Source organism: Myotis brandtii, unplaced genomic scaffold (genome assembly GCF_000412655.1).
Source record: "Myotis brandtii unplaced genomic scaffold, ASM41265v1 scaffold196, whole genome shotgun sequence".
NCBI classification, from domain to species: Eukaryota; Metazoa; Chordata; class Mammalia; order Chiroptera; family Vespertilionidae; genus Myotis; species Myotis brandtii.
The window spans coordinates 5,382,809-5,407,027 of NW_005357311.1; the positions used below are offsets into that span (position 1 = coordinate 5,382,809).

Genomic DNA, 24,219 nt, shown 5'->3' on the forward strand with positions numbered 1-24,219 from the left:
GGTCCCGTTCCCGCACCGTGGCCGGGAGTTGGGCTTCTCGACCCCACCTGCAGGAACTCGTGTGCTCACGGATCCACTTGGACACCAGGGGCTGGCATGCTGGGAGGCGGGCACAGGGAGAGCCGGGACCCCGGAGGCTGGGTCCTTGCCTGCCCGGCTTAGGCAGAGGAAATTAGGGCTTTTCTGCTAAGCCCGTGGACAGGAATTTCCGCTGGGCCCTTAAAAGCTTGCCTAGTCCCGGAGTGCATGATTACCCATTTCCCTTGCAGAATGCCAGCCTTTTCCCATTGCCCCCTAGGATCCTGACTGCCCCTTCCTTCACCTCTCGCCTGCATATTTCAGCGTTTGCATCCCATCCCAGAAAACTGGTGGTTAAACAGCCAGTGTGTAGCACAGGAAGAGGTTCCCTTCTCTGGGGACCATTTGCAACTCCGCACCTCTGCTTTTGAAGAGGTTGAGGGCCCAGTAACAACACTTTTCAGCCTAGACCCTTAGCTGAACTTCCTCTTTGGGGGGCCCAATGCTTCCTATGTTTAAGTAGAAATTATTCCTGGAGGAAATAGATATTGTGCTGCTTGCAGAATTAGGTTGCTAGCAGTCATCTGTTGCTAGGGCTCAGATAAGAAATTCCTGCAAGGAACTAAGAACATTCAGCTATTAAAAGATGCCTACCTGGTTCAAACATTGGCCATCTCGAGAGGTTGACTTTAATGTCTAGAGGTAGATCCTCAAAACAGGATCAGAGATAAGACACATCCACCCAGAACATCCTATTTTAATAAAGTCTTGGCCATGGCCCCACTTAGATCAAAAAGTATTTGACACTTTGGGTTCCCAAATTTTAGTAAATTGAGTATGGAGGGCCATTGCTCTTACGGAAACACTGTGATTTATGCCATCACAGCAATAATTAAAGGACAAAATTAAGGGCAAAAATCGCAAGTTGAACAATTTTCAGCTGATTGTGTGCTCAGTGCCACAGTACCTAGTTTGAGTGATATCTTTCCTATTCTTGAGGGATTGGCTTTGACAATTCATGCTGACTTTTCCTCATTTTTTTCTATTTGTGCTTATCAGGCTGTGAGTAAAACAGGGCATGATTTTCAGTTAATGTACTAAATTCAGGAGGGCAGGAAATTTGAATCCACTTCTGGATCTGCCATTTTCCATCTGGCCTTGAATTAATTACTTTACCTCCTTGCTCCAGTTTTCTCATCTGTAAAAAGGGAATGTTACCCACCCTTTTCATCCTAGCCAGGGGTTGGCATACTTTTTCTGTAAAGTCCAGGTAGTACGTATTTTTGGCGTTGCAGGTCATATTGCAAAAGCAGCGGTAGATGATACAGAAATGAGTGGATGTGACTCATTTGGCCCAATGAGTGAATTTGGCCCAAGGGTTATAGGTTTTAATTTTATAAGATACTAAAGGCCTGGTGCACAAAAATTCGTGCACTCTTGCAGTCCGGGAGCCCTCAGGGGGCCTAAGCTGCAGACTGGCCTCCCTCTGCAGGAGACGACTGGTGGACAGATAGGGGGACAGCGCCAACCTGGTGAGCAGCTGGCCCTGTCCCCCCCATCACCGCTCTGCCGCCCCCTGATCACCGTCTCCTCCCTCTGCCCACTGGCGCCCGCTGGCACTCGCCTTGGCTGGCCTGGCACCGCCCGCTCGCCGGTCCCACCCCCTGCCAACCGGTCGTTCCGCCATTGGGTTGTTTTGCATACAGTATTAGGCTCTTATTATATAGGATTATATGCAAAGCTTATTTGAAACCAAAACCTCTGCCTCCAAGGAGATGGAGCAACAACAGTCATTTCAGTAGCATTTTGCAAACAGACATGGTAACTCCCTGTTTTATTTTCCTCTGCCCAGGACTTTTAGAGTAATGCAACAGAAGGCCTTTGAAGAAAGCAGATACCCCTGGCAGGAGTCCTTTGAGAATGTTGCTGTGTGCTTGCCATTCCGCTGCCCGAGGTGCGGAGACCATACCCGATTTAGAAGCTTGTCATCATTAAAGGCCCATCTGGAATTCAGCCACAGCTACCAGGAAAGAACCCTCTTGACGAAATGCAGCCTCTTTCCGTCCCTCGAAGACACAGACCTAGTCACGTCCTCGGAACCCCTGAAACTGGGGAAATTGCAGAGCTGCGGCAACGTGGTGAAGCAGAAACCCAGCTATGTTAACTTGTACAGCATTGCACACGAGCACTGCAAGGACAGGAAGCCATTCGAGGTGGTGGCTGAGAGACCTGTGTCCTACGTGCAGACCTACAGTGCAGTGGATCTATGTGCCGACCCGCTGGATGGGCCGAGGGCCAGTCCCGGACTCCCCACCTCCGACACCAAAGCTGCTTTCGAGGCCCACGTCCGAGAAAAATTCAATCGGATGGTCGAGGCTGTGGACAGGACCATCGAGAAGAGGATCGACAAACTCACCAAAGAGCTGGCCCAGAAGACTGCAGAACTGCTGGAAGTCCGGGCGGCTTTTGTCCAGCTGACTCAGAAAAAGCAGGAAGTTCAGAGACGAGAGCGGGCCCTGAATAGACAGGTGGACGTGGCTGTGGAGATGATCGCGGGGCTGAGGCAACGCCTGACAGAATCGGAGGAGGAGCTTCTCAGGAAAGAAGAGTAAGTGGCGCTGGACCAGGATGCTCACCCCTTTGCTCCAGGCACCCACCCCCAGATGACAAGCCAGTGTTAAGCCAGGTTTGGCGCTTATTACTTGCAGGTGGTACCTTGGCTGCAGTTCTCATTGATGTAGTTGAATGTGGGGGGCACAAGGCTTTTAATATTATTTACCCTCCCTGTGTATGGTCAGCAACCTGTAAGTCAAAATACTAATATTTTTCTCACCTTGGAAACTGTAAAGTACAGATAATGTTTTTAAAGAGGTGTCTGGTTTCTGTGGTGGGTGTCGTTTCCCACGCTCACTGGTGAGCGGGGGAGTTGAATGGGCGGGCAGAAAGGTGGGCTCGGGAGCCTTCCTTCTTGTCAATCTCCATGTAATGAAGTCGAGAACATGAGATGCTGTCTCATTCGAGTGTGAAGTATGCTCTAAATACAAATACTTTTGGCTTCTTTGCCATTTTGGATTTTTCCGCCTACCGTAACTAAATGTTGGTTGATTGCCGAGAATCCATCCAATTACAGTTTTTACTTGGAAGACGCAGACATTAGGAAACCCAGAGGGACCTGCGATATTGCTGTGCTTCTGTGATTTAAGTTGGAGAATTTTCTTTTTGTAAAAGGTTATGTCATACTAGAGTGAGTCACGCATGCCTGCTTGCAAAGAGTTGACACTGGTTTTCACAAGTTATGGGTATTCAGATAAGCTACTACTTTAAAAGTCATCGTACTTAGAAAAGCATTTCCTTGTCAGTGTTATGGATTCAATACAAACTGAAAAAGTATACGTAACAATGCAGTGTATTTCCCTAAAGCAGCATGTTGGATTTAGTTATAAATGGACTCTTGAAATTTATAGAATGAAAGGACATAAAAATTGATAAACTACAGCATGCTGGAAGGGAGGTTTCTAAATTGAGTTCCGTTATAAAGACTGACTTCATTTCATACTTTCTCTGCCCTGTGGCACTCTTCTTTATGTGATGTCCCTTAAATGGAGTAATTAAAGCTTCCTCCATTTGGTAAGAGGCTGAGAAACCCTGAATATTAAAGAGATCGTCCTTCACTGTCGCTAAACGCTTACATGCTACCTAGAGGGAAAGCCTGCTCTGCTCAACTAGACAGTTCCCAAATATGTAGCGAGGGCAGAATTGAATCAGCCACTGATTTACTTTGATCTTAGGGAAATGATATCTAAGGAAAAATTTTTTTCTCTTGGATTCTGGTGTTTCCTGATGGGAAGTTAGTGCCTTGACCCATTATGGCCACCCGGGTGACTAACATTACACAACTGGAAAAATAGCAGATGGGGTTCCCCTGTGTGCCGATAAAAGCTTAGAATTAAATTTTGTGATATTTCTGTTTGATTTAAGAACAGTACATTTAAAAGGTAAGCAAATTAATTGTTTGCATTTATTTATTTGTTGTATTTTATTTATTAAATCTCTAAGGAATAATGGATGTGGGATTTGGGGTGGTGGAAGACAGTTTGATGGTAGGGAGGATCATCTGGTTAAATCTAGGTTATGGTCAAGGATCTAACTTTTATTTTGGTGGTGGCTTCAAGGAAGCTTTATTATTAAATAGAACTGGTTATCTAGCTTTAGTAAAAGTGGGCCATGCATGGATCAATAATGATAATGTGTTATGGTTAATCCAATGCTGTCACCTGAAGACCAACTGAAAAACTAACACATACTTGTAGGAAAATTAACATGTAGAACTGTATGTGTTAAAAGTCCTCCCTCCTCTCCAAGCATACATACCCCATAACCATATGGACTTTAAACATAGAGCTACTGTGTTTTTCCAAATGGAATCATGACACGAATTATCCTGCCACTTGTGTGTGGAGTTTTTTTTTGTTTTAACATAGTATATTGTAGGCATCTTTTATGCACTAAATAAAATTATGTCATTCATCTTGATTACTGGGTGGTATTCCATGGTATGGATGCATCATGGCTGATTTAATCAGTCTGCTGTTGATGAATGCATGGTTTTGTTCCTTTTTTTTTTAGTATTAAAAATAGTGCCTTTGTTAACGTCCTTGGTCCTTGTACATATATCTTTGTTCACATTTTTGTGAATATATCTGAGGGTAAAGTATGACATTTTTTTGGACTACCAGAAGAAAAAAAAAAAGCAATGTGATCAAAGTAACCACTTTAAATGAAAATACAATGAAACTGCCTTAAACTTTTAAACATAAAATAACAAAGTCTTGATTTTCTTCAGCCTTCATTTGGCCTGTTCTATCAGTCTCTGTATTCAAGCCTCAAATAATCATTCTTTCTGCACATAAAATAGGACTGAACGAGTCTTGTTTCCAGGAAGGACAGTGGAGCCCTTGGTTTGAGAGATCGACTATGGCCTTTGCCCTCAGTGTCCACAGTGTCCAGCCCCCCTGCCACTACCACCCCCCAACCCTCTGAGATGGGGATGCAGCACAAGCCAGCTGCCCATCGGCCACACCATTGAAACCAGGTTGATTTGACTAGATCTGCCTGGCTGGGCTGGGCCATGCCCCTTCCCTCCTTACCACTTCCTCACAGAGCTGAGCCTTCCACCAAAGAGGTGACCTTTCAGATATGGGAAGCTGCTTGGCCAGGGAACCTACCAGGAACTGTGCTCCCCTGCAGAACCCCTCCAGATGAGCTCCCCCGGCCCATTTGTGGGAGAAGGTAGGGTTGTTACAGTACCACTCAAAATGGACTTTCACTCCAGGGACCCTTTGAGACCCAGGTAGTAGATTTTTTTTAAAGCAAACATCTAGTATTTAATATTCACTTGAGTTTCTCTTGCCTATCGATTTCCCCTCAACTTTAAAATTCTTTCTTTCAAACTGAAATAAAGGACTCTGAGGGTCGATTTTGCCCTGAGACCATCTTTAGCTGGAATGACCTCAGATTGTAGAATATATATATATATATATGCTTTGCAACAGAGAAGATTGTTTGAATTGGCAATATTTTGTACTTCTGTGCCGGTGAGTCTCATTGTACCTTTGTAGAGAGGTATCTCCATGTTTCTGGAGAGCAAATCCAAAAAAGACATTTCTCATTGTCTTCACAAAGTCTGTGCAATTTTAAAAGTCCTTTGGAAACAGGTATTTACTTATTCAAGAGTATTCAGGGCTGTAGGGTAGCGCTGTCCGTAATCAGGTAAATCAATCCTGGCCAACCTTGCAGGAAGGTATCCTTTAACAAGAAATGGATGGCTGTGGGTAGTAGCTGATTCCTGGCCCAGCTGGTCACCTGGGGCTTGGAGAACATCAGTGTAATAACATTAATCCTTCTTCTGCTGGGAAGGTTGGAAAGTCCCACCTGACCACCTGGGATGTGCCTAGCACTCTGCTAGGTGTGTGTAGGGAACATAAACTTCTTGGTATTTTTTCCCTAAGGAACTCACACTCTACATAGGAAGAATCCATATATCCATGAACATGCCCATGTTCACACCCAGGGCATTGAACAAGTACTTAAATACAAGTATTGGTTTCAAGTTGATAAAGAAATTAGAGGACAGATTTTTCTATTTAAGAGTCCACACTGAAGGAGTGAGGACAAAGGGCAGAATTTGCATTGGTAACCAGAGGACAGTGACATTGGAGAACAGCAGGGAGGTTAGAAATGACCCCTGAGGGGACTGTGTAACTTTAGTACTGGAAGGTACCCCAGTCTCCTTCAGGATAACACCCTCATTTTACAGACAGGGAAAGTAAGGCCCAGAGAAGTGTTGTGACTCATCCAAGGACAAAAACTTAGTATCAAAGCTGAAACTGGAACCCAAACTCCCTGTCTCTCTGCTGAGTGCTTTTTCTGTTAATTCACTGTGTCTCAGCCAGACTTTTGAAACTGTGGTATTTGCCCAAAGCGTCAAGACTTAAGTAATACTGAATCGGGCCCATTTTGGAATGGATTTGCTCCTTTTCTATTTTGAGAGGGCTGCCAGATGACGTCATTTATTTTTCTGATGTGATTAAAGCAAATGTCAGCTGGCATCAGAGGTGTTGGGAAATTGGGAAATGGTCGTGTCATTAAGTCTGCTTATGGTATTAAGCTTCTGGAACACCAGCCCAGGGCTTTTAACTTCCAACAAGGGCTCTTAACTTGACGCTCTGCACGTCCATGCCCAGCCAGGGAGGAGCGTGCCACCAGCCTTTGATTGCGGTGAGGGGTCTCTTTGTAATTCCATCTCTTAATTTCCATCCTGATCCCTTGTGAGCTAGAATATAATCTTTTCCCTTCTCCCTACCTCATTTCCCCTGTTTCCCAGACTGGAGTTAACGCAAGACAAATCTTTATTGAGTGTGTGCTGAGTGCCAGGTGCTGTTCTAGGATCTGGTAAGGCAAGTGATAAAGCAAATGAGTCCGGTCCTGCTTTCATGGCAGGGACAGGCCAGAAGGTGAAATAGACAGTAAAAAGGTCATCAGGGGTATGATAAAAGAGACGGATAGGGGTAGCCTGACCCAGGTAACGTCCATTTGAATTTCTATCCAAAGCTGGCTAGGGAGCACTGGCCTTTAAAAGGCAAGTTTGATTTGGAAACTTGCTTTGCACAACTAAACCCTCTTGCCACTTAATTATGTCTTTCCCATTTTTGATGAGCCAAAGCAGTGAGTAAGCAACTTGTCTCCAGAGCTAGGAAGCAGGCCAAGGAAAATCATGTCAGATGTAGAGTTCAGTTGGACAGGGAGGGGTCGGCTCGTTCCACATTTTAATGCGTTTATGTAAATGGGGGGTCCTCTTTTCCAGGCTCTGTTCCACGCAGACTTATAAACGATTGTACGAAAAACCAGTGTCAAACATGCCCTCAGCACGTGCCATCAGCCCTTGATTGCAGTGAGGGATGTCACATGGTAAAATTTGGAGACCCAACAAATTTGTCTATTTTTCTTTCTCTCTCTTTCACACTTTCCCTCCTCTCCCCCAGCCCTACCCGATAGATTTTTGGCCTGAGGGACTTAGACTGTAAGTGTTGATCTACTTAGAACCAATAAAAATAATTTGACTTTCTCATTAGTTTTAAATACTTAATGAGAAATTTATACTTCTTCGTTTATTCAAAGAAGCCAAAACGAAAGATAAGGCAAAGGATGTTATGGTCCCAGGTGTGTGGTAGGTGCAGAGTCCACCCCATGGAACCCTTGGGGTGTACAAGAGCTGACCCCAAGCTCTGAGTTTGCAGCCAGGTTCCTGGTGCTCGGAGGTGATTGAGTCTGACTTTGGGATTTGCACTGTGACTGGCATCATGGTCTGTCTGAAGTGCTCTGTGATCAATGGCTAGACTATTTTTAACCGGAGGTATTTTTTACCCTTTCATATACCTCTGAAGAGGGTCATAAATCAGTAATGCAAAATGAAATTGAAATAACTTGGTAGAGCTTTGCGTTTGGGAGGAGAAGCTGACATTAAAGTGTTGTTTAAGAATAGAAGAAAGGCATATGTTTTAGATCCCACCTACATTCCTGTAGGAGGTACCTGTAATATAGGTTACTTATTTGTTTTATGCCCCAGTACTTGTCTGGAAAAAGATAAAAAGAAACTTAAGGATCTTTGTAATCAGTTCGAGATTTTCAACTAGAGATGTAGCTGCACATTTGATGCATTCTGCAGAGACTTGTTGAGACCCTACTGTGTGCTGGGCTCACAGTTAAAGGAGCAGGCAGGGTCCCTGGTTTACTCACCGATTTTACAATGAAACGGGGTCAATAGCACTAGTCCTCTGCAGTGTGTACTGAGATAGGGTGCAAGGTTCTTCAGGAGAACACAGCAGGTCACCTAACCCACACCAAGCCCTGTGTCTGGGTAGCTTCCCCACAGGAAAGCCCTGGGACTGGAGGGACCATTGAGAGAGGGAGCTTGGCCCTGGCAGGTGTGGCTCAGTTGGTTGAGCATCCTACTGCGCACCCAGAGGCTGGGCACATGCCCACGTTGTGGTTTTGATCCCTAGTTTGGGTGAATATGGGAGGCAACCAATCGATGTTTCTCTCTCACATTAATGTTTCTCTCTCTCCCTCTCACTTTCTCTCTCTAAAAATCAATAAAAACATATTTAAAAAATAGTGGACACTTGGAAAAGGCAGGTGTAGGGACCCTGCTGCAGGAACAGCATGTGCAAAAGTAAGGATCTGGCTGAATGGAGTTCACTGAAACTGGAGCAGAGAGCTATGTGGTGCACATTAATGAGGAACATAAGCCTATAGGATGGCCATAAAAGCTGGAAACATAGGGGAATAGACATAATAAGTGGTTTATTTATAGTGGATTACAATATGTGATAGGATGGGTGTGTTGACCCTCATTAACAATGAGTAGTGCATTGCCTATGTAAAATCGAAACGAAGACCAGCATTAATGTGCATTTCCCTCTATCTCTATGCCTGCTTCTAGAATGTGTTGTTCACATGACAGTATGTACTTTGTATAGTATAGCCTTTGATTTTTCTGAGTGAGCCTGTCTTTAACCTACCTCAGAAGAAGTAAGTGAGGTGGTTGAAATAAAATAATATCCATGAATGAGCGCATGAGTGACAAATATTTGTTCTAAATAGAGCTTTGATTGCACTGAAAGGACTTTTTCACTCAGTGCTTCTGTATACTGTGTTTATTTCTGAATGTCTATAAATCTCAGGTTACTGTCAGATTTTGAGGTCTGCAAGTCATTTGGCAAAATAATGAACGTCAGGACAGTTTCTTATACTATACTGGTGTTTTTTTCCTTTAGTATCAACTATTGCTTTAAGGAAGCATGTGTCTCACTGAAGCTTAAAACTTAAAACCTTGGATTTAATCATACTTAATCTTTTAAAAAAAATAAACAAGAAGTCAAAGATGGGGCTGGAAGTAGCCTGGGACTCGTTCATTTCCCCAAAGCTGGCTATACCCACACCCTGACTGAATTTCCCCCAGGTTCGCCCTGATCTTCTCATCTGGCCTTCCAGCCTTCACACTGTAGTGCAAATCACAGGGTTGAGAACCAAACATAAAACCACACAAGTCATTCTGCTCTTCTGTCTGATAGCATCATATTATTCTTTTTCTTAAGTCACATTCAGCTCAGGTCTGTAATTACATATTTATTTTAGTACTTGTTGCTTTTAAGGTCTGCTCCTCCACTACACTACCGGCCACATCCGGCCTGCTACATGTTTTTGAGGAGCCCATGAGCTAAGAATGGTTTTCGCATTTTTAAATTGTTGAAAATTAAAAAAGAAAAATAATTATTCACGATATATGAAAATTATAGGAAATTCCAATTTCAGTGTCTGTAAAGTAAAATAATTTTAAAAATACATTGTATTGTTACACAGCCGTGCTCCTTTGCTTTACATGTCACCTCTGGCTCTGTTGCACTAGGCCAGCGGTTCTCAACCTGTAGGTCGCGGCCCCTTTGGGGGTCGAACGACCCTTTCACAGGGGTCGCCTAAGACCATCAGAAAACACATATATAATTACATCTTGTTTTTGTGATTAATCACTATGCTTTAATTATGTTCAATTTGTAACAATGAAAATACATCCTGCATATCAGATATTTACATTATGATTCATAACAGTAGCAAAATTACAGTTATGAAGTAGCAACGAAAATAATTTTATGGTTGGGGGTCACCACAACATGAGGAACTGTATTAAAGGGTCATGGCATTAAGAAGGTTGAGAATCACTGCACTAGGCAGAGTTGAGGTGTGTGATGGAGCCCATATGCCCTGCAGAAACATTGACTCCCTGGCGCTTTACAGAAACAGGTGGCTGGTCCCTGGGTTATACAGTAAGCTTCATGAATATAACCATGGGTTCACGAGTGCCCCAACACTAAGCCCAGTACCTGGTAGCATTCAATAAATGTTTGTTGAGTGACAGAATAATGGAATAATTAAATGTATGGATTGTGGCTTCATCTTACTTGTGTTTGAGCCCACATTGCCCACCCTCCTCAGAGTTCTGAGGTTCTGGATCACTCTGGTACACAGAAAGAGGCAGTTCTCAAATGTTGTGGCCTCGCTTCCTCTTACACTCCTGAAAAAATCTGAGGACCCCAAAAAGCTTTTGCATGTGTGAGTTTTATCTATGGACATTTACTATATTAGAAATTAAAACAGAAATTTGAAAATCACTTATTAATTCATTTACAAATAGCAATAAGAAATCCATTCTTGCTAACATACATAACACATTTCTATAAAAAAAATAACAATTTCCCCAAAAACAGTTCAGTGAAAAGAGTGCATTGTTTATACATTTTGCAAATATTATTAATGCCTGGCCCAAGAGAAGGCAGCTGGACCTTTTCAGTTCTTCAGCATTTAATCTGTGGCAAATTTGTTATTTTGTTTGAAGTGGATGAAGGAAACCCAGTCTCACACAGATATGAAGCAGGAAAATGGAGAGGTATTTTAATACCATTTTCAGAGAATGGTGGATATTCTGCTTTGATACTATGCCAAAATTCAACAGTTGGTAGTTTCTTAAAGGTTAATGGCATCATGGAATCTGAAATCATATCAATGAGTAGTTCACTCTCCCTTGCATTGAAATCCAGTGAGTGGGTATTTTACTCTTGGACTATAATTATTAAAGAGGTTACAAATGCAATGTGGTTTAATTCTTTCTTTTCCATTCAGGAAATTCCCCAGATCCTTGGGGAAATGAGAGGTGTTTCTGGACATTGTTCATCCAGACTGAGCAGGATGTGAAAGGGGATCTAAAGTTGTGCGCACATGCCGCTCCGCAGTCAGTCATGGGCTTTGTTACTGTTTTCATTAATCTGGATACCCAAACACAATCTCAGTAGGGTGGATTTCTCCAGCCCCTGTCTTGGGGAACTTCTCTTTTAAAATTAAATCATCAGGCTTGTTTCAACTCTCTCTCTCTCTTTTTTTAAGTTGATGTGAAACATCCATAAACTGAAATTAGGTTAGCATTGGTGCCAGGTTGGTTGACAAATACAAAGGGTATTAACTTCTTGGCTTCAGGGCACAAGATAATTGGATGAAGGGAAAGTTAGGAAAAGATGCTTCTCTTCGCCAACATGACATAATGCTCCACGAACAGCTAGGAGCATTCACGTTAATTCGTAAAAGTTTTATATGGAACCAGCAGCAAGACATTACATGATTTAAAAATACAGCCACAGTCATAAGCTGTAATGCATTCAGACTTGTTTTCTTGATTTTGAGATGTTAATCCTGTGGGATTAAGCTGTCAACTATTGCTGTCTTATATTTTAAACAGCACAGAGAGCCCAAGAATAGTAAATATGCAGAGAGAAAAAGAAGACTAGGAAAAATGGTAACAGTAGTTACCTCTGGGTGATGGGATTTTGAGTGTTTTTGTTTGTTTGTTTTTTCCTCCTTGTCCTTTTTAAACATTCATTACAACAAGCATTTATTGATTATTATGTGTCATATGTTGTATTGAGTGAGGGACTTAGAGCAGAGAACAAAGCTGATTCAGCCCTTGCTCAGTTAGATCTTCTAAATAGGTCAGCTTTCATATCCCATATAATAAAAAGCTAATATGCAAATCCACCAAACAGCGGAACGACCGGTGGCTATGATGTGCACTGACCACCAAGGGGCAAACACTCAATGCAGGAGCTGCCCCCTGGTGGTCAGTGTGCTCCCACAGGGGGAGTGCCGCTCAGCCAGAAGCTGGGCTCACAGCTCTCGAGTGCAGCGTTGGTGGCAGGAGCCTCTCTTGCATCTGTGGCAGCACTAAGGATATCTGACTGACGGCTTAGCCCACTCCCCCCGTCAGTCGGACATCCCCCGAGGGCTCCCAGACTATGAGAGGGTGCAGGCTGGGCTGAGGGGACCCCCCCCCCAGGGCACGAATTTCGTGCACTAGGCCTCTAGTATCCTATAATAAGTGTGAAATCTTTCTATCATGAGATAAATATAGTATGTATTATAAACCAAAATGAATTGAAAAAACACAGTGGCTGTTTTTTCTGTGTTTTTGGTGGAGGAGGGTTTATAGGTTTTTGGTTGTTTTTCCCACAAGTACCATTTGGAGACTGTTTCATTATTCAGTTAACAACCTAAATTGCACCCAGGAAGTCTCTGCAATCGGTTTGACGCCGAATCAATTGCAGGGGTCCTCAAACTTTTTAAACAGGGGTCCAGTTCACTGTCCCTCAGACCGTTGGAGGGCCGGACTATAGTTTAAAAAAAAACCTAAATTGTACCCAGGAAGTCTCTGCAATTGGTTTGACACCAAATCAATTAAAGCCTTGCTGTTGGGAAGAGGATGTAGGAGCCATTTCTTGAGCTATGCTTTTAGTGGTGCTTTTGAGATGTGAAGATACTCTCTCCAAAGGATCTCAACCGTAAGTTGGAGCTACGAAAGCCGAATGTAGCACTCAGACAGACCCTCCACTCTTTGCTGCTACTTAAGGTTCATGGCTCACCTAGGAGGCAGATCAAAGCTGAATGACAGTGGAGCTTGAAAATTGGCTCATGTCCATGGCCTGAGCAGCTTGGAAAGCCCACATCTTCTATTCAGGGCTCTTACGGAAACATCTGGAAATAAACTTGAAACTTGATGATGAAAGAAAACTCTTTTCCAAAAGACTCTTATTTCTCATGTGTGACTATTTCTTGACTACTAAAAGATAATGGAATTATTACGGGATTCGGGTTTATGTTTGATCCCTGGTAGGAAAATAGAAAAATGGTGGCTGGTATAATGAGCAATTCTTCCAGTGAATCATTTTTGACAACCAGTCTCTTTTCTATTTTTATAAATATATAATTCCCAAGGTTTTGCAGAGACATTTGACTTTATAGGAAGTCTCAGTATGGCCAAGTGTGACATAATATATTTGTGAGAGAAAAATCATGACTAATTACAAAAGCAGCTCACTGACTAGTCAGACAGAGAAGAGCTGGAAGCCGCGGCCAGCTCCCTGCAAAGAATTTCTGTGAAACTGTGACTCCTGAGCTGGCCTTCCCTGAAGTTTCTACTCGTAAGAAATCATGGAGCTCAGTGGAACATAAAGATCAAGTGGAGGTTGAAAAGATGCAAAGTAGGCAATGAATTTAATGGATTCTCTAGAACAGGGGTGGGGGATGTCTGCCCCATGGGCCATTATAAGGTCCTCAAAATCATTTGGTCCGGCCCTGCCAAGGCATTGTGGTGAGTTAATTAAACGTTTAACCAAATATAACATTCTAATTTTTAAATTGATAATTTCGTATGGCCCACAAATTATGTTGTAAACATCCAAATGGTCCTCAGCAGGAAAAAAAGGTTCCCCACCCCTGCTCTAGAACAACTGCATGAGGTTAGATTTTTAACAATAGGATTCATGTATCTACAATGAAAGAGGGTGGAGGGGGAGTGGATAGTGTTTAAAATCTTGCTGCTGTATAAGTTGAGCATGGCCAGAAAAATGAGGGGTCATTCCTCGAAGGCTGAGAGAGATATTGAAGACACAAAAGAAAATACAATATCCAACAGCTATTAACATTATGGAATCAATTATTTACAGTGGAAGTGGCAGAACATACAGAGGAGATGGCTGAAAGGATCTACATGATTTCTTACTAAGAGAGGCAAATCGGCTGAGGAGAACTGTGATACTGCACACCTGTTGGTAGTGTTGATTACCTGGAACATGACCTGAGAAACAGGCTAAGCACCAAGAGAGAGCATGTGTGTGTGTGTGTGTGTGTGTGTACATGTGCTCATGCATACACACATGCATAGAGGTGCTCCAGAGATGGCTACCAAAATGTTACTTTCATACTTGCATTAGCAATAAAAATAAAATATAAAATAGCAATAAAATAATTTTTTTCTGGATTTGTGAATCCACAAGGAATTATGAAGATAAAAGAGGATTTGTTTGGGGTATTTTGTGCAACTTTTTTGAGAAGGGCAATGTGCACAATTATTCTCCTACATCAACTAGAATAGCTTTCCCAGTGGACCCTGGATTGACTTCAAGATAGCATTTCTTGGGCTGTTTCATTCTTAGCTCAAACATCAACTGTTGGACAAGATGACTCATTTTATACACTTGCATTCAGCACAGCCTCTTGCTTTCATACCTTCCCTCCCTGTAGTATTTTCTCTCCTTTTAAAATATAAGTCAGAACTTTTCTCCAATGGTTTCCCATCTCATTTGTAATAAAATAGGGAATCACCACAGTGACCTGTGAGGCCCTACCTGACTGTCTGCTCCCACCGACCTCCCTTTGCCCCACTTTGCACCCACCACCCAGGCCTCTTTGCTGTATCATAGACCCATCTGCACACCACCCTAAACTCTTCCCAGGTGTCTGCTCAGATGTTATCCCATCCAAAAGGTCATCCCTGACTTTGCTTTCTAAATATCACTCACCCCTTCCCTTCTTCTGTCACTCTCTGCCTTCTTGCATCCAGTTTCAGCTTTCTCCATAGCACTTATCACCACCTGACATATATTATTTTGTATATTTTATAGTGACTCTCTGCTACTAAAATTGTAATCTCTAAATGTAAACACTAAAATGGAATCTTAGCTCTTTTATCATTGCTGTGACCACACAGCCTAGGGCAGTACCTGACAGTGTAGACACTCGATAAAATGTGTCGAAGGAATGAATTCCTGTCTCATTTCTCCATTTTGTGGGTTTTTTTTTCATTTTTCCTTGCAGAGAAGTTGTTACATTCAACCATTTCCTCGAAGCAGCAGCTGAGAAGGAGGTTCAAGGGAAAGCTCGGCTCCAGGACTTTATTGAGAACCTGTTGCAGCGGGTGGAACTGGCGGAAAAGCAGTTGGAGTACTATCAGAGCCAGCAGGCCTCGGGCTTCTGCCGGGACATCAGCGAGCATGTGGTAAGTGTGGTAAGTCGCGCAGGTCCAGCCAGAGTGTGAGGTCCTAGGTTTGGTGAGATCCGGTTCAGGGCAGAGGAAAAGGGAGCTGGGGAGTGACTTCTAGGGATTCTCTAGACATCATTTGAGAGTACTGCCCGGACATGCCTGTGTTATGGAATTGATACAGGTGAACCCCAGGCACCCGGAAGTAAGCTGAATTCTTGTGCACGGTCTCCAGTTCTTCACCCTCCAACTCCATGCCAGGCTGAGTTGGTAGAAGCGTTTTTATGCTTGTAGAATAAGAGACCCTCCAAAGAGACAGTTTGTCTTCTTGGGCTTTTAAATCTTCTGTAAAAATGAAGCAGTTAGAGTAGATGCTCTATAAGATCTTTTAGCCTCTTAAATTCTCTGCTCATCACCTGACTTTGGTGGTTAGGAATTCTAAAATTGAAGTGTTGCATGAATATTTTCAATCTGCAGGCTTTTAAGTAACCCAGGGCTAAGAAATGTTAAAATTCTATGCTAAGCCAGGAGGATATTAGAAAGAAAACAGTGGAAGGCCAGGGGGAAGCAAGGAAGCCCATTAGTTCTCTCTGTTATTTATATTTCTGTGCCCACTTCCTCTGCTCAGTTTATTTTTCCAGCTTGAAAATTGAACACCTTTTATAAGAAGTAGCCAGTCATTATTTCTTGTCGTGCTATACCATGTGACCCACAGTTGAACAGCATCTCTGCTCTGTAGTCAGATGTGTATATATAAAATTACATGTATATGTGCATGCACACACAACATATATACATATACACACACATAAACATATGCACATATATACACATGCATACATACATATAAAGAAACATGATAGGAAATTAATGAATATTTATGTCCATGCCCTTTGTGTCCCAAATATGAGTGACATCATCTGCCTTCATCAGACTTGATTTACCAAGGGAAGACTTGATTAATTCAAATAAAGTGCAGCTCAGAGTATAACAGGGAATTTGGATGTGGGAGCTGCTTGTGAGTAGAGCATGATCGGGCTGTTGGGAGGTGAACTCTCACTAGTGGAGGGAGTGTATTATCTCTCTGAGAAGACCAAGAGTGAGGTGTTTGATTTATGAAAGGATTTAGCAGATGTAGGCTCCCCTGTGCTCATGTGTAATCCTCTAACTCTGCTCTGAACCATAATGTACCACATTATGAGACAGTCTGCAGACCCTGAGACATGTCTCCTTTTTACTTAGTCTACTTCATCATCATCATAGACACTCACCTATGAAATTAGGATCCATGTCTTTGATATAATGAAAGGGCTGGTTCCGGCCTCCCAGGGTATCTGTGGCTCTAGAGACACAGAGGAACTTGGGTGCTTTTAGCAGGAGAAACTTTGGATGGTGTCTTTATTACCCTCTGGCCCAGCTTAGTGAAGGTCCAGAGCATCGAGAGGCCAGGCTTCTGGAGCGTCAGGCCCACCCACCAAGGAGAGCTCCTAGCCCCAGTGTACCCCAGGATCAGCAGAACATTCTGACCTTCTCCCCCCACACATCAGCCACTTCTTTCAGAACAGCTGGGAATACCATGCCCAGCCTGGCCTGGTTCCCACCATCTCAGCTAAGGCTACACATAAAAAACAGTGTCAATCCTCTTTATTTCCTCTTCCATCCACCCCAGTTCTCTTCCTCCACTCTTTCCTCTATTTCTCATGACCACCTCCAGATAGCAGTGACATTTCTAAGTTGGTGTATAAATTAATTCTTTCTAAGGTGTCTTCTAGCTCTAAGACTCTTTTGTGCTCTAGAAAAATCTCCTCCCGCTGCCCCCTCACTTTTAGTGCCTTTTCTAAAATAATGTTTCGGCATCTGTTTCTTTCCCTTAATCCCCTTGAGCATTTTGGTTCTTTTTCACCTGGCTGGTTTCTAAAAGTGTACTATGCTTACTCAGATATTTTGTCTTCATGCTCTGAAAAATGCTGTCGAATTAGACACAAAGTGACCCAGTATCCCATCTGCCAAAATCACGGACAGAACTGCTCACACAGAAGGTCATGAAACAGCTTGGATAATCTTATTTTAAGTGTTGCATTTATTTCCTGCAGGCTGCTAAATTAGGACTAGCAGTAATTCATTTAACACTTGTTTATTGGGGCTGCCGCAGCGCTTACTGAGTGCTGAGGAAACTGCTGTGAATGAGATAGAAGAGGTCCCTGCTCTCAGTGAGGAGGGGCTCACAATGAGCAAGTAAGCAAATAACGAAGATCATTTTGAAAGCGATAACCACTAATCAAGAAAAAAGTGAGATGATACATTTAAGATGTCTACTTCAGTGAAACCCTTTCAGGAAAAGCCTTGCTGAGGAGGCAGTTTTGCACTGTGGCCTGAATAACGAGGAGCCAGCCCTGAAAATACGCAAGTGGAATGTTCTAGGCAAGGGAATAGGAATTGCCTTAGGAGGGAACAAGCTTGGTACCTTTGAGTGGTAGGAGATGAAGTCAGAGAGTTGGGAAGGATCCAGGTCATGCTGGGCCTTGTAGGTCACAGAGGGAAGCCATTGAAAGGTTTGAAGTTGGAGGTAACCTGGGTTTTAGCAGAAAGTCTGGTGCTTTCTGGAGAACTGAATGGAGGAGCGCAGGAAGGAGAGATGTGCTGGAAGGCTGTTATTGTGTGGCAGGGGAGAGGAGGTGGCAGTGTGGATAGAGTGGAGGTAAAGAGAAGTGATGGGAATAGAATGTGTTCTGGGAGTAGAATGGATAAGACCACTTGGCCTTGCTGAAGGATTGGATTTATCGGGTGAGGAAAAGAGGAATCAAGAATGAATCTGAGGTTTTGGTCTGAGCAATTGAGTGTGCAGGACTGCCTGAGGCTCTAGGGGCCCGAAGGAACAGTGGCCTCTTGTGTTCACGGGGAGGAGAGCATATGAAAGTCCACAGTGTGTGATAACCGGTCCCACCTTCACCCCAAACCTCATAATCTGTAGGATCACAGGAGAAATTCTGATCCAGCCATGGGTTCCACTTAACTTTTTGTGTCTACATTCCCTTGCTTGTATACTTATGTATACAAACACACACTTTTTAGGAAGGCCGTGCAGAGTGAAGTTTGAAGTTCAGTCCTAACACTGGTAAAACATTGAGGCTTTAACCAACTACTTAACTTTTCCATATCTGAAAAATGGGGATTATAAGGCTTACCTCTTAGGGTTGTTTTGAGGGTTAATTGTGTTTGTTGCATGGTGAGTATTTTACCCAGTGTGTGATGTATAGACATGCACAATTTATGATACCATATGTGATGCTCATCTTTACCTATCTTTATTTATGCATTTCCTTTTCTGTAATGCACAGTAAATTATTCCTATTTCCTGAGGTCCCAGCAGGGTCCATTAGTTACATCCATAAATGCTGAGGTTGGAGAATTGGAGGAGAGACCAAGATGGCGGCATAGGTAAACACAGTCAGGGACTCCTTTGAACATTTGAAAACACTGTTGATCTTTTCCCCAGAAAGGGAAGCAGGGAAGCATATACATACATATTCTCTCATTCTCTCTCTCTCTCTCTCTCTCTCTCTCTCTCTCTCTCTTTCTCTCTTATCTCTCTCTCTCTCTCTCTCTCTCTCTCTCATAAAATCCCAAAGGGTCTTGTGTATACATATAAGCAGTACATATACAAACTATATGTATACATCCATACAGTAAAGTGAAAAAATTATTATTTTGTTATATTTTGGAGCCATCTGGCCCACCTTCTTTGTATGTTGCATAATCTCACAACTCTCTTGCAAGGAAGGTGCCTTTTTCTGTTCATATTTACTAACCTCATGCCAAAGCCAGCCAGTGTGAACAGGGTCAACAAGAAGGCTGACTTTTGATTGTCAAAAGTCAGAAGGCAAACCTTCTTGGGGACATGACCCTCAAAAGTTAAGAAAACTTCTTTCTGATTTGCTCCTGACTACAGCTCAAGCTGCAGACAGAAGAATCTTATGCTGAGACTCGCTTCTCAGGTTTAGTCTAGCAGGGGGCATGTGTCTTGGCCACATGGGGCCCTACATTTTCTTTGTCATTCTCATCTTCTGCTTGTCTTCCTACCACTTCTTTAGTGACGGAGATCAGCAACAGAAGGTTTGGAATACACTGGGTTGGCCTGTAAAATGGAGGGTGACATCTGGATCACAAAATGATAATTATCAATTTATTCTGAAAGTGATATTCCTAGTGTGGCCACGAATGCGCATGAAGATATTTTAATGGGAGTGGGAAATAATTTCAAGGATAGATGGCCTCAGGGACAATCGTGGAGTTGTTGGTCTTCATATGCTCTCATTTTAGAAATTACGTATTTTAGGCAATAAACATTTTATGCCAATTTTCCCCTCAGTTGAGACACTGTGACCAACCACAGCTGTAGTAAATTAGCTGCAAATGCAGTCTGAATCAACCAAGAAATAATGGTACATCATTCCAATTTTTAAAAACATGTTTCTTCAAATGTTGCTCTGTTGGGGGACTCTTTGGCTTGTTGAAGTTTTTTAGTTCTGCTGATATTGGCTTCTTGGAAATCTCAGAACAGGGAGCCAGAGGGGATCCCTGAGTAAGCGGAGGCTGAGCATGAGAGGGGCCAGCTCACCGCTGTGGCGGATGGCACCGTGGGCAGTGCTGCCCATAGTTCCTGGTTCCTTAGTGGGAATACTGTTTCTTTAAAATCTAAGCAAGATTTTATAAACCAAATTCAACCTTCAAGTTAAGTAATGTCTTTTCTTATTTGTTTTCCTTTAGCTTACAGATAGCTCTTCAAATAGGAAGCCCAAATGCCTGTATGTATATCTTTTTATACTTTGGCCATATGATAATGTTTGCACATTTTCCTGTTGCATTTTATGTGGCATCTATAATATAAATGGATTTGAGGGTCTCAGGTAAAAATTCACCAGCTTATGTACTTAACTTTCTAAAATGTGAGTGTGACTTTTATTTTTTATTTACTTTTTTATTTTTTGTTAATCCTCACCCCAAAATATTTTTTCCATTGATTTTTAGAGAGAGTGGGGGGGGGTGGAGAGAAACATCAATGTGAGAGAGACACATTAATTGGTTGCCTCCCGCACATGCCCTGACCATGGCCAGGAAGTGAACCTGCAACCCAGGCACATGCCCTTGCCCAGGAATCAAATCCAAGACTTTTGGTGACATCCAGATGTCACCCTCTAACCACTGAGCACACCAGCCAGGGCTTATGTGACTTTTAGCTATGCTAGTTTTCTAGTAGTCTATGGCAATACGAAAGTACTATAGGAGTATTTATATAGTGTTATATAGTATAATTTTCTCTTATTACGCTATAGTATAGTCATAATAGCTCTACGGTACTATTAATGAAGTATGTGTACTGTATTATATATATGCACTTATACCATGAATCACATACTTTATAATAACTGTACTACAGATTTTCTGAGTCCCCTAGTAGTTACTTAAAGATTCATGAGATACGGATTCTGCTCCCACCTTCTCTATAGACCAACTGTATACATTATCCTGAGTAGTCATTTAAATTTCTGTTCCTCAGTGTTTGTCACTGATAAATAGGACTAGCAATATGTCGCTGAGAATGCAGATTCACGTGTTCCCTTCATGAAGGTCACCAGAATTGTTGGAAAGAAAAAAACCAATATATGTCATTTGTTTTACTGGCAGCATTATCACTGCTCTAACATGCAGGAGTGATTGTGCTGTAGGTAGCTTTCATTCTTTTAAGGTTTTTAAAGAAATCTTTCTGCTCATCTCCCTCCTCCCACCCGACCATCTGCAGAAGCCGAGGACACCCACATGCAGCGTGTAACCACCCTGATCTCAAGACTCATTTTCATCCAAAGGGAAGGAGCTACCTGAGAAAAGCCAAGGATGAGAGGGCCAGCATGCAGCCTGCTAAGTCCATTCACGACCAGGCCGAAACCCCAAGAGAACTCTGCAGACCGCTGAAGAAAGGGGAGCCTCTGGGATTAAGTCGGAAAGGCAACATCAGGCCCAAAATGGCCAAGAAAAAGCCAACAGCGCTCGTGAACATCATCTAAAAGGGTGGGTGGCCTCGACCGTCCTCCTAGGCTTTGGGGAATGTTGTTCTAGGGGCCAACAATAATGTCCTTTTAGACACATCCCATAGTAAGACACAATGGGAAAGCAAAGGGCTAACACCTTTACTTCCTGTCCGTGCAAGCATGTGGATTAACCAGAATTTAACAAACGGGCACCTCGGGGAACGAGAATTTTATTACAGGCTCCTTGTAGAAGCAAGAGGCAAATTGCAGAAATAATTTTTAAAAAGGAAGCAGTCTTTCCCAAAAGTTTAGTAAAACAAAGCTCCATCTTCTAAAATAGTTAGCCCAGTCTTCAGTACTTTCTGCATCTGGTGTTCTATGCAGTGCTGATTAATGCTCAGACCCAAGGCCACACAAGATGTCAGGTGCTGAAAAAGATTCATCTATACCCCCTGCTCAAAATTGTGAGATGAGGAACGGGAATATAAATTATCTTAATAGCAGTGAAAAAAACAAACAAACTATTTTTGTTTGTTTTTAACCTTCCCCTCAATTAGTTTGAAAGCCTCCAAAATACGAATTCCTGTTTCCCAGTGTATTCTGGTTAATCAGGACATTGGCGTTTGGGCTGCTACAGGGACTCCTCTATTCAACCTCAGTTCTCATTTGGATGGACTGTTTTCCAGCTTGTTTATTTGATTCAGGTTTTTTGTTTCCCAGGATGCATGTTTGTTGAGACTTTGGTGCACCTCTGCTGTCTTCTTTGGCTGGGTGTTCTGCACCCTAACACCATGCTCCAGCCTCTATCTTAACAGCTGTCTCTATCGCTGTGGTTGCAGGAGGACATAAAACACATCACGGGCTCAGGGTCTGAATGGTTGGACGTCAACGAATTGCATGTGCAGTGCGTTGTGAGCCATCCTGGAGACACGCAGCCCTTTCCCAAGGCCTTCCCCTGGCATGTCCACGGCCTCTCTGTGGGCTGCAGGCATGGCTTTCTCCTTGCTGGCCTACCTTGCCCACCTCCTGCTGCTTCTGTGCCCTTTCAGGATTAAAATATATGCTGTTACCTTTCAGCCAGCTGTCTGAAGTGTCATTGTGCACTGCTTCCTAAAGTAGCTTCTGAAATAAACAGTACATGTGGGATCTGGAATCTGAGACTGTCCTCCTCTCCTGCCCTAAAATGGCCTTTATTTCCAAAAGACCCATCTGTTAAGAACCTCCTGCTTTATGATTTTCTTCAAGAATGAATTTTCATGTTTTTAAACTTAGTGTTATCATCAGATCTCCTGCAGAGTTTACAAGTGCTGACATCCTTCCAGAAGTAAGAATAATTATGTCCACAAATATATACATATATATATATATATATATAACATATAAAATATATATGTCAAGTATATTAATTTATTTTTAAATACTCATGGAAAAGGTGTGTGTTTGTGATGGGTGGTTTTTAAACAATGTATGCTTATGTAAATTGAATTCTCTCATTTTAAAAATTAAAACTGTAACCTAATTAACATTAGTAGAATTATGGTTGTTATTACAATAAGCATCAGATTAGCAGTGCATTAAAAATAGGTAATTAAGCAATTACTTAAAATGACAGTAAGTTGAAAAGTGTAACTTATCATTATATAAACATTTTTAACCTGTTACAGTGAAAATGTTGATTTTTGAATCTTGGCTTTGACTTTTGACTCATGGGTGTGGGCAATTCATGTGGTGTATAGGCAACTATCAAGTGGAAGAAAACATTGCTGTGCATATCACTGTTCTGGCTAACATTGTAAAAATTGTAATATTATATGATTAATTTAGAGAATTAATCTTCCCCAAGATTACTTATTATTGGTATTTATACCATGATTTCACTTTAGCCTTTTACATACTAAAAAATTGACTTGTTGGTTGTATTGCATGCTAATTGTCCCCGTAACATGTGTGCAATCACAGCTTGTTTTTAAAGGTGGTATAACCAGACTTGTTTTTCTCATTTTATTTAGTGAAAACACATTTTCAAAGTCCATTTAACATGCTAGAGGGCAAGCTCTCTTTGACTGTGGTACCCAGTGATCTCCAGAAAGCACCATAACGGCATATCTACTCTATGTACATTACACAAGACAATGATTTTAAGATTTATTATGTTACAAACAAATTTTTTTAAATTTCAACTAAAGTCTGACCCTCTCACAAGAAATGCATTAGACACATAACTTTGCTATGGAACGTGGAAGCTGGCTCACTCGATGATTTTAAGATTTATTATATTACAAACCAATTATTTTAAATTTCAACTAAAGTCTGACCCTCACACAAGAAATGCATAACTTTGCTATGGAACGTGGAAGCTGGCTCACTCGGAAGGGTATCCCACTTACATGCCATGGCCTGAGCCGTGTGGCATGTGTCACTTGGGTCTTATTTAAAAAAAAAATTTTGTCCACATGGGAAGCCAACCTTAGAGTTTCTCTTTGGAAGAAAAACCAAAGTTTCTGGGAAAACATGTTCAAGGTTAAACTGAAAAATGGATCTAATTTGTTTTGCACCGAAAAAAGATCTGTATTTGAACTGTTCTTTCATTCTTCCCCACCCCTCCCCCCAAACTAGGTTACAGATTCTTAACTACAAAATTCAGATTTCTTAGACACCATTTTCCAGTATTTTACAGGGTTGGTCAGTTGTCTGGAAGCTGGAATATTCTCTTCCAAGAATTAAAAAGGAAGTTTTTAGATTATGAAATATTATAAT

General features: G+C 42.2%; 1 protein-coding gene and 1 long non-coding RNA gene across 5 annotated transcripts in view; one reads left to right on the top strand and one right to left on the bottom strand.

Annotated features, from left to right (window-relative positions):
- The window catches only part of ZNF365 (zinc finger protein 365), a 23,536-nt gene extending 715 nt beyond the window's left edge, over nucleotides 1-22,821 (top strand). Inside the window, exons 2-6 of one of the 4 annotated variants that reach the window (XM_005865127.2) lie at nucleotides 1,871-2,626; nucleotides 15,274-15,454; nucleotides 20,204-20,241; nucleotides 21,237-21,502; nucleotides 22,302-22,821. In XM_005865127.2, coding sequence (XP_005865189.1) covers nucleotides 1,884-2,626; nucleotides 15,274-15,454; nucleotides 20,204-20,241; nucleotides 21,237-21,498 — 1,224 coding nt within the window. In that variant the 5' untranslated portion in view covers nucleotides 1,871-1,883 and the 3' untranslated portion in view covers nucleotides 21,499-21,502; nucleotides 22,302-22,821. Of the gene's footprint in view, nucleotides 1-1,870; nucleotides 2,627-15,273; nucleotides 15,455-18,796; nucleotides 18,875-20,203; nucleotides 20,242-21,236 lie in introns of those variants that run through there. The other 3 variants (XM_005865128.2, XM_014538747.1, XM_014538746.1) reach the window with 3 other exon arrangements.
- On the bottom strand, nucleotides 22,176-24,219 carry LOC106725907. Its single transcript, XR_001361909.1, has 2 exons — nucleotides 23,800-24,219; nucleotides 22,176-23,689 (listed from the first exon to the last, which is right to left on the bottom strand). It is a non-coding gene; the product is annotated as an uncharacterized LOC106725907 (long non-coding RNA).